Below are 19,096 nucleotides of genomic sequence, written 5' to 3'. Positions count from 1 at the left end.
TAGGAACTTTTAAATTCTAAAACCTTAATGCAAAACTATAAATTGGGCCTGAATCTTTTGACACCTTAAACGTTGAAATTGGTCCACAAATAAGGGAGGAGTAGTGTTCACAAAAAACAGCCCTCACAAATTAATATAAGAGTTAAAATATTATATATCTACTAGCTGAGTACCCGTCTTTCGTACGGGGTTGGTATACAATGCTTATTGTAGTTAAATACTCGTGCTTTGCATTTACAATGAGAGAGAACACGTTTTGAGAAAATTTGGTTTACCACGGTATACAGAACATATACCATAGCCATAATGATCCACCACTTCACCTAAACAATAGAAAGAAGTAAAGTCCTCACACTCAGGTTTTTGTTGCTGCTTGGTTCAAATTAGCTGTTGTCATAATGTATAAAGAACTAATGGTGCTGCACCCTGTTGGTAAACCGTATAACCTTTTAATGCAATTGAATATCATAGAAACAAAATAATTGTGTAGTTGAAACAGCTGGCAAAATTATTTAATCTATCTATACTATTATAAAAAAGAGCTGGTTGCTGTATGTGTGTATGTGTGTATGGGAAAAGTAAACTCGAAAAATACTGGTCGGATTGGGCTGAAATTTGGCATGATGATAGGCGAGTTAGCGTAGCGAACGAGCTAACCTGAAGGCAAGTGAGCGCAGCGAACGAGCTTCAACCTAAAGGTGAGTGAGCGTAGCGAACGAGCTCCAACCTAAAGGTGAGTGAGCGTAGCGAACGAGCTCCAACCTAAAGGTGAGTGAGCGTAGCGAACAAACTTCAACCAGGACGTGATTGAGCCATGCGAACGAGATAATCTTGAAAATTAAGAAGTTAAACGGGGCAAAGCCTGCGGGTTACAGCTAGTTCCTTTTAAATATGAATACTCATAAGGTTAACATGGGAAACTCTAGAGCCACTGGGGGGAGCTCGAAAGGATTTTTGAGGTAAGAATATGTCTATATGTTAATCGGGAATGTGAGCTATCATCAAACCAAATTTCAACACAATCCGACCAGTTAATGCGTGATTGAACTTCAAACAAACAAACAAACAAACAAACAAACAAACAAACAAACAAATAAACAAACAAACACACAAACTTTCACATTATAATATTAGTATGATCTATATATACAAGCTGCTATACCCGTGCTTTGCAACGGGAAGAAAATGTGACCTAGAGAGCTATTAAAGTAATTCGGTACTTTCCTGTTAAAGGGAACATTCATTATTATCGATGATTTTCAATCGATATATCGATATTAACGAATTGAAACTTATCAGCTGACAACTACGATAAATAATTATTGTTCAGTATCAAAAAACTATTGAAATGAAACTGTTCCAAACCAACCTAACAAAACTAACCAAACTTGCCAATAAGATAAATAACATTTAAAAATTCCGTTTAATATTCCCCACATGCTTTTTCTGTAATCAAACGGAATTTTTAAAATGGTACAGCAAGATTGGTTGGTTATGTTAGGTCAGCTTAGAACAGTTTTAATATGTTAATATGTTTTAATAGTTTTAATATTTTTTTCTAAGCTTAGAACAGTGCGATAAGCAAACCGTCGATTTTGACGGGTTTCACCTAGTAACATTTAATCAAATAAAAATCAATTAAATATCAGTATAACCATTATGGAATAGACTAGATTTTAGCCTGAACAAGATCAGTTGTCAATTTGTAATGGATCGTAAAGAGAAACAAAAATATCGATATATCGATTAAAATCATCGATAATAATGAATGTTCCCTTTAACAGGAAAGTACCCCTACTTACTTTCAAACTCCTACTTTTTATGTTAATAGATTGAAAAGTATATGACAACATACCTTAGTGTAGCAACAGCATCAATTTCTTAATATTGATGCTTCACGAATGACATGTTTTACCATAATTCTTCAACTTTAGTCAAGCCTCTTTACATGTAGCTTACTATATAAATTACAAAATGAAACTTTGAGCAACACTTTACAAAACGTATACAACCTTTCTTTAAAACCAAGCATAGCCCTCCTAAATCTACATAAAGCATTACACTTTTTCGAGTAAATAAACAAACATCAGTCATTGTACTGACCAGCTGTTCCATTATTCAACTTTGGAAGCATGCCAGGCGTAGCCCTTTGGAAATCAGCCTGTGGGGCAGAGCCCTTAGGAAATTCATCCATATCAATACTTTTCGGCAAATCTGCACACTCTAAGCTTCATTTTGATGTGACATATGCCTATATTTTTATTTGGTAAATGGCCTTAACCGCTTACATAAAATTTGATTGTATCACTTTTAATATAATAGATAATATGTAAAGCCGTTTTTTGTTAACGCAACTCCTCCTTTATTTGTGGACCAATTTCAACGTTTGAGGCGTCAAAAGATTCGTCTCAATATGTAGTTTTGCAATAAGGTTTTAGAATTTTAAAATTCTTACTCTTAAGGGCGTGAGACCCTATCAAAGGTCGGGGTTTCCCCATAAGAAATACATAGAACAAATTTAAAAACAAAAAATGCTGTTTATAAAAAGAAACTCATTAGCTTTGTAGGAGTAAATATTGATGTGTATGAGGAGAGTAGAAAAAGAGGGGTGAGGTTCATTTGTCCGAGTTTTCAACTGTCCGAGTTTGTTAAAAATTACAAACTATTTGAAAAATCATTTGTCCGAGTTTTCAACTGTCCGAGTATGGTTTAAATAATAATAATATTTCGTTAAATCAACTGTCCGAGTTTTCATTTGCCCGAGTTATTAAATTATTAAAAAAAATATCAAAATATCATTTGTCCGAGTTTTCAACTGTCCGAGTAGGGGCAACATCAAAATGTGACAATGCGCGCCGAGACTAGCGTGTCTAAAGCGCCTGTTCAGAAGTCGATGTGAACCCCTTCTGTGAAGGAGTCAGGCATTGTGCGAGCCGCGAGAGGCCCTCACGTCGACTTAAGAAAAATTATATTATTTTTATTATAAGACTAATTTTACAATTTTTAATTATAAAATTAAACTCTCATCACCAAACACAACCAAGCAAACTTGCTGATAATATAATAATGGCGGGGGTATTTTATATTATCAGCAAGTTTGGTTGGTTGTGTTAGGTGATGAGAGTTTAATTTTATAATTAATAATTGTAAAATTGCACGATGCCTGACTCCTTCACAGAGGGGTTCACATCGACTTCTGAACAGGCGCTTTAGGCATGCTAGTCTCGGCGCGCAGTGTCACATTTTGATGTTGCCCCTACTCGGACAGTTAAAAACTCGGACAAATGATATTTTGATATTTTTTTTAATAATTTAAAAACTCGGACAAATGAAAACTCGGACAGTTGATTTAACGAAATATTATTATTATTTAAACCATACTCGGACAGTTGAAAACTCGGACAAATGATTTTTCAAATATTTTGTAATTTTTAACAAACTCGGACAGTTGAAAACTCGGACAAATGATGTGATCCCAAAAAGAGAGGCCTGGTCTAACAGATATCCATCCAGATACACATTCAATTAGTGAGATGAATAATATTTGCCAGTTCTGCTATGCAACTTACTTTGGAAGTGAAAAAATATTCTTTGATTATGATAAGTAAGTAGTAAGTTTATACCAAATCTTGGCGGACCTTATGTTTTTATTGTAAACTTTTGTATTACTCGCTCCACTTCAATTGAGAAAAAACGCAAATGGATTGTTTACTACTAGGTTATAATACTTATAATGCCAGTTCCTCGGACAAGTTTTTTGACTGAATTCACCAACACAATCCAGACATTTCAAGTAAAAAAATAATAAGTTTCAAAAACTCATTTGCTATTGAAAGTTTTAGTGGCAATATTAGACCAAACATAGGAAAGGAATTAGTGTGAACAAAGTGGAACAAAGTGAAGGAATTAGTTTTTATGTATTCAATGATCGAGTAGTTAGGATCAAGTTTATTTTTATGATTCAGGAGAGGCAAATAATATACGCTGTTCAAAAAGATAAAATAAAAATTGCTACCCAAATCTTATAGCTACAAGAGTCATCCAACCTATTTCGACAAATGAATCCATACTTTCAAAACTTTGGGACAGGTATTAAGAGAAACTCCGTTCTGATGCGGGGCATATACTGTGACTGACAGACAGCACGTTAAAATATGTTAACCAAATTTCAATGTTGTTGCTGCTTTAGCCTATTCAAAGCAGATTATGGCTGCCCAGTTGGTAACCCAGAGTTTTTGGTTAAAAAATGGAGCACATGAAATGGTTCATATCACCCCACTTTTCAGTATTCTCTACGGAGAAAATTCGTTTGATTAGGGGGATGTCTCAAATCAAAGAAATACTCATCAAAGAAATGCGGCTCATTGAGCCGCACGGGTTCTCTAGTGTAACTAAATTGATTGATATTTTAACTCAAAATCCATTTGCCTGATCGGACTTCCACTGAAATGTTGGCTTGTACATGTTACATTTATTCCCTTTCTTAACAACATTAGGTTATTACTTTTTTTTTAATGTTGATAGCTTGAAATTAAATCATTAAATTTACCAAATTTGATCAAAATTATAAATAAATTTACTTATAAATAAACCAGAACCAAAAAGTTTACTTTTTCTTAATATTAACATGAAATTAATTAAGATTTCATCTTTAAATTTCTAGTTTTTATGAAAATAAATTTAAAGTCATTCCTTGGGGTTTTTTTTTAGTTAGGAGAATTTGTATTTCATCATTGTGGGGCCAAAGGATTGTCTAAAACCAATAGTGGACACCATACGTATACATTTACTGGGTGGGGCAATTAGAGCACTCAAATTTTATTTCACTAAAATCAAAACTTAGTCTAGAAAATAAATTATTGCTATATAAAACTATATTGAAACCAATCTGGACATATGGAGTGCAACTATGGGGAGACATATCGGTCCGGCGCTCCCCCCACCATCTAAACGTATAAACCGCGTCACAGCTGCCATACACTTTATATGGGGAGAACAAGTTTTCATTGATTTAAACTGTCATATCATTGTTGATACTTATTCGATTTAAACGCGGTTTCCACCATTGTACTCGTCATAAAAATACGATGCTTTTGATGTAGTTTTACGTCAGTAAAAACCCTGTTGTACCATTATTAAAACAAGAAAAGTGCCTGACTTAATATTTTTGTTGTTAAATTATTATTATTAAGCCTCTTGAAATACAGAGGTCTGAAGTCTTATTTACTAAATGCATACTACTTTGTACTTAGAAAAAAATCACTTTAAACCCGATTAGAGTTGATTTAGCGACGAAAGCATCAGGGATTAGAGAAGTTAAGTCACAATTTATTATAGTTTTTAAGTTTTCAAAACTATACAATTTATTGCCACAATTAATTGTATGTCTAGGAATATATTTAGGGACATTTTAGGACATAAGGGAATTCGGTCTTGAGCAAAAGTTGCACAAATTAATACTGTTCAAAAACACATAGTAAATTGTAAATTGTAAAATTGTAAATGTCTTTACAATTATTGTATTGAAATATTATTGTCATACATAAATGGTTTGTTTCGTAAAACTATCTAAGCCTTTTGTTGCTCTCGTTTCATTTGGCACTTCAACTGAACAAATATATGACTTTGGTTAAGTTAGCTGTATGAAGCATAATTTATTACTAACATGAACAATCGTATATATTAAACAAATTTGGTTTTTCTTTTCCGAGTTCGTTTGGCTCTGCTAAGCGACCAATTTTCAAAGTCAAAGTCAAAAATTTTTATTGTCTTTAAACACATGTGTGCAATTGACAAAGTCACAAGCACAACTTCATGATTGAGGTCTCAAATTGAAGGTAGGCCCGCACAGATATGCCACCATAAGCATCAGCATATATTTATGTATAATCCCACTTGGCTTATACGTAAACGAAATTCGCTCCCCAGGTATTTCTTATGGAAGTTAAATTTGGTTTTTCTTTTCCGAGTTCATTTGGCTCTTCTACCCGACCGATTTTCATGATTGAGGTCTAAAATTAAAGGTATACACGCAGAGGTTTTCCATCAAGCAACGGCATATATGTATCGGTTTTTTTGTTTTTCTTTACTAAAGAACATAACTTAATAAATTTTTGAATTCTCACATCAATTTAAGATGTATTTCACAATATATAATTATATAATCCTATATTTTCGTCGAAGAACCTTCAGTGAAATACCGGCTTTCACATAAGCTATTAGTTATTCATATCGGACAAGTTTCAAGCAAATGCAAGGTGAAAGAACCAACATAAAAACCATTTTTCATGAGGTTTTTCTGTACCGGTCGCGAGAAAAGTCAAGGGTCTTCAGGAGGTATCGCTGCCACCACTACTTTAATTAAGGGAGAGTAGGCCCTAATGAGATTGGGAAGTTAAAATAAGGGTCGCCGTAAGACTGCCCCCCGGAAAACTACCCCCCCAAGCAGGTTTCTACGTCATATTGACGTCAAAGACCGGGGGGGGGGGGCAGTTTTCCAGTCACGGACACTCAAATTTAGTTGTCAAACAGTTCTAATCTAACCTAACCTAACCAACCAAACTTGCTGTAACATTTCGAAAATCTGTTTTATATTCACCACACCCATTTTCTATTATCCAACGGAATTACTCGAATTAAAATTAAAATTACATAGCATTATTTGTCTAGGGGGGGTAGTATTCCAGTCGCGGACACGGCTTCCATATTGGTTAGTTAGTAGATTTTGTGACGTCACGTTTCACCTGGGGGGGTAGTTTTCCGGGGGATAGTATTCCGCATCCCCTAAAATAATAATCATAATTTTGATGCTGCCCAAGTAGCAGAAAAACAAGAAAAAATTGTTTTAATATCAAATTTAAACTCATACTAAAACTGTTACGTATATAGTAATATGAGTATAGTTGACAACCGGCAAAATTTTAAATAGTTCAAAAATTGTTTTACAACTATATTGCAACAATTTTACACCAATTTAAAAACTGTTCTTACAACAATTATTTTAAAATTGACTTTTCCTACAGTTACCTAACAATGTACATGTTCTCTCACTGATTTGAGAAAGCAAAGTGGCCAATTCGCTCACCAGTGAGACAATGTTAACATTGTCTCACTCTAATTACTTTGTCTCACTCCAGATTTGCAACGTGCAGGCACGAAATATTGAGCGCGTAACATGCAGGCAACGTCGTATGCGCGCGAAGTACGTTGGCAGCACTGGCTGTAAATCAGCTGGTCAGCTGTTGTACTGTTGTATTTGTCACTTCACATTAAATGTTATATTAAAAGTTCACTTCTGTGTAAAAATTGGTTATGTTTCTTCACCAATTTATTTGTTTTATGGTAACTGTAGGAAAAGTATAATGTGCAACTCGAGTTCAAAGTACAATTGCCTCACTCGAGAAACCATTCCTCACTCGCCTACGGCTCGTGAGTAAGGATTTCTCTCGAGTGAGTCAATTGCTTACTTTTCTCACTAGTTGCACAAATAACTATTGCAACAAGTTAAAAATTGTTTTCACATAGGACCAACCATCCCATGGGCATATCCTAAACGCGAAATAATAAAGATTTTGTGTGAAATGCATATATATCAGTTGAGCATTTTGATTAAATAGTTCATAAAAACAAATTTTGAGAAAAAACTAGAATCAAAATTACCTTCCCCCACCGGGTCTTGAACCCGGGACCACCACACTGTGAACCCTTTACCTTACCTCTGGGCTATCAGTGATTGTTGATAATGCAAGTTTTCAATCGGTCAAAGAGGAGCGGACAGTTTCAATGGTTGCAATACTTTATACTTTTGATACTATGATTATGTTTAGGCCTCAAGTTGTTGAATTGATTTTCTGGGAGTTGAGGAGGATACCGGTATTTGAATGTAGATGAATTAATTAACATTGCTAATGCTATTATAATTATTGTTATATGATTAATTCATCTCCCCCCCTTAAATTGTTCAACTACTAAAAATTTGCTCAAATTACTGAAAAAAAAAACAACAAAAATATTTTCCTACAGTTACCTAACAATGTACATGTTCTCTCACTGATTTGAGAAAGCAAAGTGGCCAATTCGCTCATCAGTGAGACAATGTTAACATTGTCTCACTCTAATTACTTTGTCTCACTCCAGATTTGCAACGTGAAGGCACGAAATAGTGAACGCGTAACATGCAGGCAACGTCGTATGCGCGCGAAATACGTTGGCAGCACTGGCTGTAAATCAGCTGGTCAGCTGTTGTACTGTTGTATTTGTCACTTCACATTAAATGTTATATTAAAAGTTCACTTCTGTGTAAAAATAGGTTATGTTTCTTCACAAATTTATTTGTTTTATGGTAACTCGGTAACTGTAGGAAAAGTATAATGTGCAACTCGAGTTCAAGGGTTCAGCCCAACTCCGCGCGGTGGTCACTTTTAGTGTCAAGTCCAACTCCGCGCGGTGGCCACTCCTAATATCTACGGTACCGGTAGTTGTTTTGGTAAAGTTTTTACCAAAACAAATGCTACAGCACATTTGCATGGACGTGAGTTGAAGTTTCCAAAAAGTTTGCTGCTGTTATTACAATAATACCCCCGCCGCAGCAAAACTGCAGACTAAGCGAACTTCTAATTGCCTGATTGCATTACCAGTAAAATATCTCTTTCAAAATATACTACTTATTCCCTATTTAAATAGCATTTGTTTAATGAGTACACATAGGTTTGCTGCAAGAGGCAGGGTAGTAAGTGTTTTTTTTTGTGAAATGTCAAAAGTTAAGTGTAAAATAAATGCGTTTCCAAATTTAATCAAAATACACTCCTTTTACAGGAAATTACAACAATTTACTTATTCTCCATAAGAATAACATGGGAATTATAAAATTAAAATTTGTTGGCATTTTATCTGTAAACTATTATGGCGCATAATAACACTTCGATATACTAAATTATTTGTCTTTAAGCTCTACAAATTGCTTTCAAAAGAAATTGCAAAAATTTATGCTTTTAGGGTTAAAGTTGGGAAAACTAGATTTTTTCACCATAAACCCCAGTTTTCATGGTCCGATCGTGCTGGTTCGTGAACTCGTTCGAATAAATGTAGGTTTAACGTTCATACCAAATTTATTTTTGCTCGAATTATCGTGCTAACGGACATCAAACATATATATGAATTCAAACAGATGGTGTTTTCGGCCTTTGGGACATAAAAACGAAAAAATAAATCAGTGGGTCCAGGTCTTACCATAATACCTACGGTAATAACTTATTCCCTATATGGGAAATTCGCTAAAACGTTTGTCTGGGTCTGGTTTCAATAAAAATCCTCTTCATCGACGTCAAATTCGCCATTTAATAAGACGTAAAATAAATATTTAAGTTTATTAAATAAGTAAAATCATAGATTCACAACTGGAGGTGAAACTTAAAAACCACTATGTAAGAAGTTCAAAAAGTCCGTACGAAGAGTGGATACGTATGAAAGATTCTGAAATTCACAGTTCACAATTATTTAATAATACATATTACTAACGATTTCATGAGCTTTACGTTACACTTGCGATCACGGATTTTACCTTTTTTTGCAGCAATATATTGCAAATTTGCTGTAACCTCTTTTTTTGTAAAAAAAAGGTTGCTCTGCATCTAAAAGTGGCTGGACTTTTTAATGAATACCAAAACTTAATACAGTAATCTCTTCCAATTACATTTAACAAAGAAAACATTTAAAAATTCTTTTTGTAATCAAATTATAAGTTTGTTTTTGAGGTGTGCCAATAATGTGATATAGTTTTTCTGGAAAATTAATAAGATATTACTCACCGGTACTGTGATTTTTAAAATATTTACGATTGTAAAATGTTTTACTAAGGTTAAAATTGCTTCGCATTTTAAAGCTTATAATTATTGTTTAACTATATTAATTTAAATTTATTATGGTTTGAAATAAGTGTAACGTTTGTAAATTTGTAAATGATTTTACCTATACAATTTTAGTAGGCCTAGGCTAATAATTTGTATTTTATTTTTAGTCCAGATATTTAAATTGATTGTTTATTTGTTGTTGTTGTTTGTTTTGTAAATAATATACACAATGTTTATGCTAACGATGATTAATTTGATGTAAATCTATGTGTTATAGGACTGTTATTAATGTTTGATAAAAACCACCAATTTTGGCTCACTTGCCCTGGAATTTTGAACATTTTGTATGTAGAGTAATTAAATATAAAGTCAATTTTGAAGTCTGAAGTTTTATTAAAATTCCTACAGTGCTTTAAGTATTGATATAATTTTGTATTGCAAGTCATAAAAAACATAGACGTTTGTCGGCCATTTTTTCCAATTTGAGGAGTGGAGCTAACTGTTGTATGAAACAGAGATTACAGCTAATTTGTTATAGCAATCTGCGGTTGTATACAAAACTAATATTTTTGAACTTGGTACTAAAGTTCAGAGAGCTCATATAAGCCCAGTAGGCTAATATGAATGATTGATTATTGTAGAATTTGGAAAGTATAAATTCACAGTCATTCTTTCTCACGGTCTTTTTAAAACTTCTTATATTAGTGGTTTTTAAGCTTCATCTCCTGTTTTAGGTATATCTTATCCCTTTTCCTTTCCTATAAATGATAAACATAACATAAAGTATAACACAATTTCAAAGTTCAAACAGCAACCCTCAGCCGTCAGGGCTGTGAGAGCCTAAATTGACCACTGCGCGGAGATGGACATGTGCCGCGAGGGATCCGAAGTGACCACTGTGCGGAATTAGACAGTTGGTTTTGACAGATTTCTGACCACTGCGCAGAGTTGGGATAAGCCCAAAAAGGGATACAGCCCGCTAATTAAGATTAAACATAAATAATCAAACAAATTTATTTCAAAATTTTTGAAACTTGTTTTTTTAAGAACTACTCAAACAATTGTTAATTAGTATTGTAAGCAATTTAAACATCGTTTTAAAATTGTTTATAAAAAAAATAAGGATAAAACAATTTTAAAATTGTTGTAAAATAGTTACAGCTTGTATTAAAACTCATTTTTTAAACTGCAAAAAAACTGATTGTTTAACAATTTTAAAATTGTTGTAAAATAGTTACAACTTGTATTAAAACTTGTTTTTTTAACAGGAAAAAACTGGTTAAACAATTTTAAAATTGTTTCAATCTTATATTAAGATTGTTGTAATATGAAGTTAAAATAGAAATGTTTTAAAATTGTTATACAACAATTAATTGTAATACGACTTTTGACAATTTTTAACAATTTTTTTGCTTATTGGGTGAATACTTAAGGTTTATTTGAACTATTAGATGTGTGAGTATATATATTAATTATGAGCAAGAGCAATGATGTAGACAGTACAATGGGTGAAGTGCGATTAATACCTAGATGACAATGCCCGTGTGCACACTCCCTATTCCAATACGGGATCATAGTAACTTCAACGTGTCTCTTTGTTCTTACACTTGCATTGAAATCACGTGATTTGCCATTAGATAAGCCTAAAAGGCCGAAAAGAACTAAGGAAACTGTTACAACTTAACCTAAATACGGCTGCAATGGAGGCAATACTCAACATGCTCCCACTAGGGCTGGAAGTCAAGAAATGTGCAGCTATATCTGCCCTAAAAATGGGAAGCAGAGGCGAGCTGAATCTACAGAGGCAGTCTGGTCACCTGTCCATCCTAAGGGGATTCCCAAGCATGGACATGGAGCTAGGCATACCAGACCTCATGACAAAGGAGTACGACTTCGAGATTCCTTACCAAGTTGCAATAGGAGGAAGAGATAACTGGCAACAGTGTAACTTCAGCTTTGACAGAGCATGCTTGGTCTATTACACCGATGGAAGTCAGAAGGATGAGAGATCAGGGTTGGGAGCGTATGGTAACAAAACCAAAATATCTCTGGCCTTGGGCAGAACAACAACAGTATTTCAATCAGAGGTCCTGGCGATTGAGTGCTGTGCTAACAACATTATTGGCAAGAATTTAAGTAAGGGGAAAATCCTAATTCTCTCTGACAGCCAGGCAGCATTGAAGGCGCTGGGGTCATGTGTGACACAGTCACGAACAGTAAAAGGGTGTAAAAACACCCTCAAAAAGTTAGCAGAGCCAAACCAAGTCAAATTGTCTTGGGTACCTGGACATTCGGGGCATGAGGGGAATGAAAAAGCCGATGCATCGGCCAGGAAGGGTGCGGAAGACCAACTGTCAGGACCAGAACCCTACTGTGGTACCCCCATAAGCTCAGGAGTAGCCATAAAGTCCAAGACTGGGTTAAGGCTCAAAAGGCTCTGGCCTGGATGAACCATACCCAGGTATGAGGACGTCTAAATTACTAATTGACCCCACTGATAAAGGCTGGAAAGGCTTGCTGAGCCTTAAGAAAGGGGACATTAGTCTACTAGTAGGAGTGTTAACAGGGCACGGTCCTAAGGAAACATCTCAGGACCATAGGGAGGTCACAGACAGACCTCTGCAGGTTCTTGATTTAGGGATGGTGACACGCTACATTTCTATGATTAAAAATCAATAGCCCCAGTATTGTTCATGATTATTATATGTTTTGGACTCAAAGTAATCAGTAACGTATAGGCTTTAATTTGATTTATTGATCACTTGAATCAGTTAAGCTCAAGATACTGTATTACTCAATCAAAAATCTTAAATTTGATTTTCTTGGATAATATATTTATTTTAACGCTGCTGATCGGCATGGTCCTCTCCTACATGTTAAATGCATAAAAAACATAAGATTGAACATTAAAAACATAAGTGTGTATGCTAAGTTAAATTAATTAATCATTAGCAATGAATGATAACAGCTTTATAATTAATTTAAAAGTGGCAATAACAAACCGTATTTTAGTAGATTTAAGTATTAATATAATCTAAAAAAGAATGATTTTGATATAAAACATATACCACAATCTCCGCAATTTCATGCAGATTATAACTTTGTAAATAAATTGATATTTGAGCCACTATGAACAGAGGATATAGCATATTTTGTGAGCCCAAACACGGAAACGCCATACGACGTAATGAGTAAGAGAGAGACAGTAGTAAGAGAGAGACAGTTTGTACGTTAGGTGGTGGGGGGAGCGCCGAGCGGCCGGACCAAAAACCCAGCACACAGTGTGCGATCCAGCTGCAGTAATAATAGAGATCGATGGCCTATATAGGCCTACTTATGAATAATCAATCCTGATGACTATATAACTGAAACATCAATTACAACATAGCCTCCTCTAATACAAGAAGGTGGCAAGACAAAATTGGCTAAATGTAGTTTTACATGTTAGAACCAAATTTCATCAAAATGGGATGATTTTTAAACGAGTTATCATGCCGATGGGCGTATATGTATGTATTTAATGGATGGTGTTTTTGGCCTCTGGGGACATCAAAACAAAAAAGTAAATCGGTGCCGGGTCTAGAACTTACCATGAGACCTGCGCTAATAGCTTATTCCCTATGTGGGATGTATATTTGTTAAACCTAAATAATAATATAAAGTGACTGTATAACACTACTCACAGACTTGGGAGTTGTATAATGTTCTGGCACTGGGCACATGGAAGGCATTGATTTAGAAGGGTTCAGACCGAGCTCTTTGCGGTAGATTTGAGGTGTAAGAGTTGACTGTAATATGTGCTTCCCTGTTACTTTCTTCAAATTTACATTTTTTCTATACAAAAAAAAAAACACAGCTTGTTAGACATTTATATAAAAGACAGCATTAAAATATTTGAAAACTAAATGATATTTTTACATATATATATATTATATTTATATCAAAGTTTTTTAACTGTATTTCTATTCAATGCCTGTGAGCACAAATGACAATGACAACAAATCAACCAGACAGCTCTAAAAACAACAGCTAAATTCTCATAAATCTATTTTTTTTTTATTTGCACGATTGCTTATAAAAGTTCTCCTCCAAATTAGATTGACAAATCTAAATTCTGCAAGGGAGCTACAGAAAAAGCTGATACAACCTAGACCATTAGTGTCACAATTCATGATAAATTTAAAGCATCGATGTAAATGTTTGAGAAATGAAATATTATTTCAACTTGTCTCAAATAAATTTAAGGATATGTTATGCATTTGCAATGACTATTTTATCACACAAGCCTTTTACAGGTTTCACCCATCCTTATCCAAACTTTGTAATATCAATACCTAAATAAATTTCTAAGTCAAGCTTTATACACAAATGATTTACTAGCTGTCCTTGAACACTTTCGTCCATGCTTTAAAACCAGTTGATCTTAGCCATAAACAAAACTATCAGCTCACAGCTCTAATCTTCACCTTAATATATACAAGGCAAATCAGTGCTGTATAAATCTAATCGATCTAACATTTTTCAAATTAAATTAAATTTTATTACAATGGAAATTTTACAAAAAAGAATATATAATACAATCAGAATTCAATCTTTTTTAAATGTATTTGATTATTTATAGACGTACGTTCTCCTCCAAATCACATTAACGAATGCAAATTCTGCTAGAGAACTAAAGAGAAAGCCGATACATCCTAGATACCACACTTCAGAAGACTTGACATAAGACACTTTGGGAAGGGAACTGCCAATGTTTCGTGAGAGAGTGATGAATGTTAAGAGCGTGCTTGTTCCTGCCAACAATTCAAAATGGTTAACGCCTATAGATAATAAAACAATAATCATGCAGAATATTTTATGAAATAAATCATTATAATTTGTAAGAGTATTATTATGTTTGATTGCTTGATGACAGTTATAACTGGATGCCTTTTTATGCATATGTGAAACAAGCGCCAAATTGTAAAAAAATGAGCTGGTGCTGCCATCTTGAAGAACAGACCAGAATCTATACCCAGAAAAATTCCCATAGTTGTATGAGTTTCGACAAAATTATTAAAAAAATTGTCTTTCTCTATGTGGGATAGTATATTTTGCAATACGGAACCAAGCGCCAACAATGTTCATCATGCATCATATTAAAGGCGACCTATAATATATATATTATATAATATATATAAATATATATATATTTTTCTCTGTGTGGGATAATCTATTTTGCATTAGAGAACCATGTCAAAATTCTATTCAATACAATTAATTAGTAAACACGACCTAAAATAACCAATAATTTCTATTATGCATAAAGGAACCAAGGAACCATGCATGAGGAACCAAGCGCAATTTAGGCTGTGTCTATGTATGTAACTATTGTAACATTCACAAATAAGCGTAAAAGAACCAAGCGCCATTTTTCTTTATATCAGCCAAAAAAACATAAATAATATGTAGTTCCCTTGATAAATAATTACATATCACCACTACACACATCTAAACCATTTTTGAAGGGTTTGAGTTTTTTAATAATTTAGGACCCACATTAAACTTTGACTCTTAATTTCTCATTTTCACATCTGCGTCACTTGGTTCCCTTGTGCATAAAGGCATCCAGCTACATATCAATTTAGTCCGGTCATTAAAGAGAAATATATAGTGGAGGTTCAACAAAACTGTTTCAAAGGGGTTCTCAACGGATTTCATTACTTTTATACCTCCACACAACACAAAAAAGTGTACCAAAATCTGACTTGGGGAAGTACCTGATATTAGGGTACCTATTTAAATGAAAATAATAAGTGCTCCCCAAAAATCTGTTAAAATCATTTTTGCTATATATAGGGTGTAGTATATAGTTTTTAATGTTTACAAAGGTGGGGAAACTAAATATGCAACTTAAAATTTGGTTTGGCCTCATTTGACACCACAAAATGGCCACCAAAATAAGTTATATGGAGGAAAAACTAAAATAAAACTTACATTATACATTCATAGTTCCTCTTTTATAGATATAGATTGGAGATCCAATATCAATTTGCATTCTCTATAGGTTATTCAGTAATTTTGATGTCTATAAATATACCATGTAGTTTTAATCTACGAGAGAGGTTCAGTAAAACTACTGAGAACACCTTTAATGGATTAAAATATTTATGTTTTTAAAATGTTTGGAATAACATGCAGAGTCAAAAAATTATGGAAGTTATTTTGGAGAAACCCCTAAAAAAGGAAAAAATCGAAAAACTCTTATTTTTATTTTAAGTTTCAGACACAAAATTCAATCAAAAATGTAAAAAATTACCTAAAATGGTTCGCCCTGGTGTGGAATTAGCATCCAGCCAAAAAGAAACCCATGAAACTATAACGATAAGTGCACTTGGAACATAGTAGTCCATTATGTAAAATCCATACAAACGTTTAAGAGTAAAGTATACAGACAGCGTGCTGAAGTTTCCAGCTGAAAAAATACATTTGAATTGGCAAACAGAATTTTACTAAGGAAACTAGCTGTTACCCACGGGCTTCACCCCGTTTGACTTCATAAGTTAATAATAGTCAAAGGCATTATCAAAGATTACAAGTAATCTTTGGTATTATTAAAACTATTGATTGGTTAAGTTAAGCTGAAATAAACAAAACAGAATAAAGTAATACAAACAAACTAGTGGCTTGTAGGGGCAATAGCCCCTATATATATATATTCTAGTAATTATTTTGTACAAATTATTAGTCTCATGGGTTACCCTACCTTGAATTATTGTTTACAATTTGTGTATATTATGATATGTATAATAGATACCTGCATAATGAATTTTGATGTCTGCTCTGTTTGAAATAAAAATTCCAAAGGACTGTTCATGCGGTGTGTTAATAATATAAACTTTCTGCCACCATGCGGAGTGTGGGAACTATTAAATGATGGTGAAAAAAGAAATTTAAAAACAATAAAACCCTACGCACCAAACTTACAGGGCCTACCTAAAAGTACACAAAGATAATATACCCATACGACCTCTAGTTAATTATACTTCAGCTCCAGCATACAGAACTGCCAAGAAACTCGACAAAATTACCAGAAACAACATCAATCTCAATCCTAGTCACAGCATAAAAAACAGTTTAGAACTTGTGGAAAAGATAAGAGACGTACCAATCACTCCAGATCAAACTGTCTTATCTCTAGATGTAGTGTAGATAATATGTATACAAACATCCCTGTAGACGAATCCATAGACATTTTAAGAGTTAGACTAACAGAAAACAACAGCCTAAGCGTTACTAAAATTAACGAGCTGTGCAACCTAGCGAAAATAGTAACTAAACAAAACTACTTTAAATTCAATGACAAATACTACATCCAGCAAGATGGACTAGCGATGGGGTCACCATTGTCAAGTGTGCTAGCCGAAATACAGGGTGTCCCGTAACTCTCTGGACACTTGTACATAGCGTTATTCCTTAGGTCAAGACAAACACATTTCACCATAGGAACATGGGTCTGTGGTGTCTTGTTTACCGACTGTCGGCATTTATGTGTTTTTTACATAAACATTAATAATTCCTAAATGGTTTTAGATACATTTTATTATATATTTTATTTAGTTTTATTTTGATATTTTGCAAAAGTGTTAATCTTATTAAGACCTATTATTGTTAGAAATTATACTAAAAAATCATTAACCGTTTCAAAATAGCGGCCATTTAAAATATTTGATGCCAAATTACACGAAAACCGTTAACTTTACAAAACAATTGCAAGAGACATAAAAGTTTGTAAATTTTATGTAGTTTTCAATGATACCTTATTTGTTAAGATTGGATAAATAATAACAGAGAAACGTGTTGTTTTCGTAATGTATGACCACTTTTCTCCATTTAAACAATGCTAATACACCTTTTACGTTGTTTAGCATTGTTTAAATGGAGAAAAGTGGTCATACATTACGAAAACAACACGTTTCTCTCATTTCTCTGTTATTATTTATCCAATCTTAACAAATAAGGTATCATTGAAAACTACATAAAATTTACAAACTTTTTTGTCTCTTGCAATTGTTTTGTAAAGTTAACGGTTTTCGTGTAATTTGACATCAAATATTTTAAATGGCCGCCATTTTGAAACGGTTAATGATTTTTTAGTATAATTTCTAACAATAATAGGTCTTAATAAGATTAACATTTTTGCAAAATATCAAAGCTGTATCTAAAACCGTTTAGGATTTATTAATGTTTATGTAAAAACACATAAATGCCGACAGTCGGTAAACTAGACACCACAGACCCATGTTCCTATGGTGAAATGTGTTTGTCTTGACCTAAGGAATAACGCTATATACAAGTGTCCAGAGAGTTACGGGACACCCTGTATATTTAAATGATTTTGAGAATAAACACATGAGCCAAAATAACAAATACAGGAAATTTATAATATTCTACCATAGGTACGTTGATGATGCCATATGTTTGTTTAAAGGAAATCAGAGACAAATCAACCTTTTCACCAAACATCTCAACGCCGCTCACCCAAAAATAAAATTCAAAAACGAAATTGAATCTGACAACAAAATAAATTATTTGGACTTGATACATACAAACATACAATACATACAAACGAAAACAAGCATCAGTTTAGCATTTTTCGCAAGCCAACCCAGTCCAGCCAAACAATACACGCCACTTGCAACCATCCAGTTTCCCATAAAATGGCAGCCTTTAATTCATTTATACACAGATTAAACCAGATACTGTACCTATGACCAACACCAACTACAACAAGGAACTAAATTTAATAAAATATATCGCACAAGATAATGGCTATGACAGTAACATAATTTACAGGATAATTAAGAAGAAAAAATCCCATGCCCCGAACACTCCCAAGGAGAAGAAGAAATTCGTCACACTAACATGCAATAATTGGCTGAACTACAAAACCAACAATATATTCAAAAATCACGGTTATACAGTTGCTTACAGAAATTCCAACAAACTAGAAAATCTCATTAACCCCAGAAAAGAAAGTATTGGTGACAAATTCGACAGCAGTGGGATATACAAATTAAACTATTACACTAAACTATTTATTAATTAAATTATTTTGCAATGAATGTCCAAAATACTATAGGTATAGGACAAACAGGGAGATTTTAATGAAGAATTTAATGTCCACACTAGAGTGTTACGAAATTTATAAAGCAGTACAATGTGAACCAGACAACGTACTGAATGACAAAATTAATACTCAAGGAAAT

The 19,096-nt window shown here is 33.6% G+C and overlaps 1 protein-coding gene across 1 annotated transcript in view; it reads right to left on the bottom strand.

Moving 5' to 3' along the window:
* The window catches only part of LOC128982104 (pH-sensitive chloride channel 2-like), a 57,721-nt gene that overhangs the window by 3,277 nt on the left and 35,348 nt on the right, over positions 1 to 19,096 (bottom strand). Inside the window, exons 6-8 of the mRNA XM_054401156.1 lie at positions 16,147 to 16,302; positions 14,476 to 14,641; positions 13,532 to 13,682 (exon numbers count right to left, since the gene is read on the bottom strand). Of these exons, the coding sequence (XP_054257131.1) occupies positions 13,532 to 13,682; positions 14,476 to 14,641; positions 16,147 to 16,302 (473 nt within the window). The remainder of the gene's footprint in view (positions 1 to 13,531; positions 13,683 to 14,475; positions 14,642 to 16,146; positions 16,303 to 19,096) is intronic.

This window comes from Macrosteles quadrilineatus, unplaced genomic scaffold (assembly GCF_028750875.1).
Source record: "Macrosteles quadrilineatus isolate MER2022 unplaced genomic scaffold, UCM_ALF_1.0 Scaffold_1__1_contigs__length_201487025, whole genome shotgun sequence".
NCBI lineage: Eukaryota > Metazoa > Arthropoda > Insecta > Hemiptera > Cicadellidae > Macrosteles > Macrosteles quadrilineatus.
Note: the sequence above shows the minus strand (reverse complement) of the source record. Positions and strands in the feature narration are given on the sequence as shown.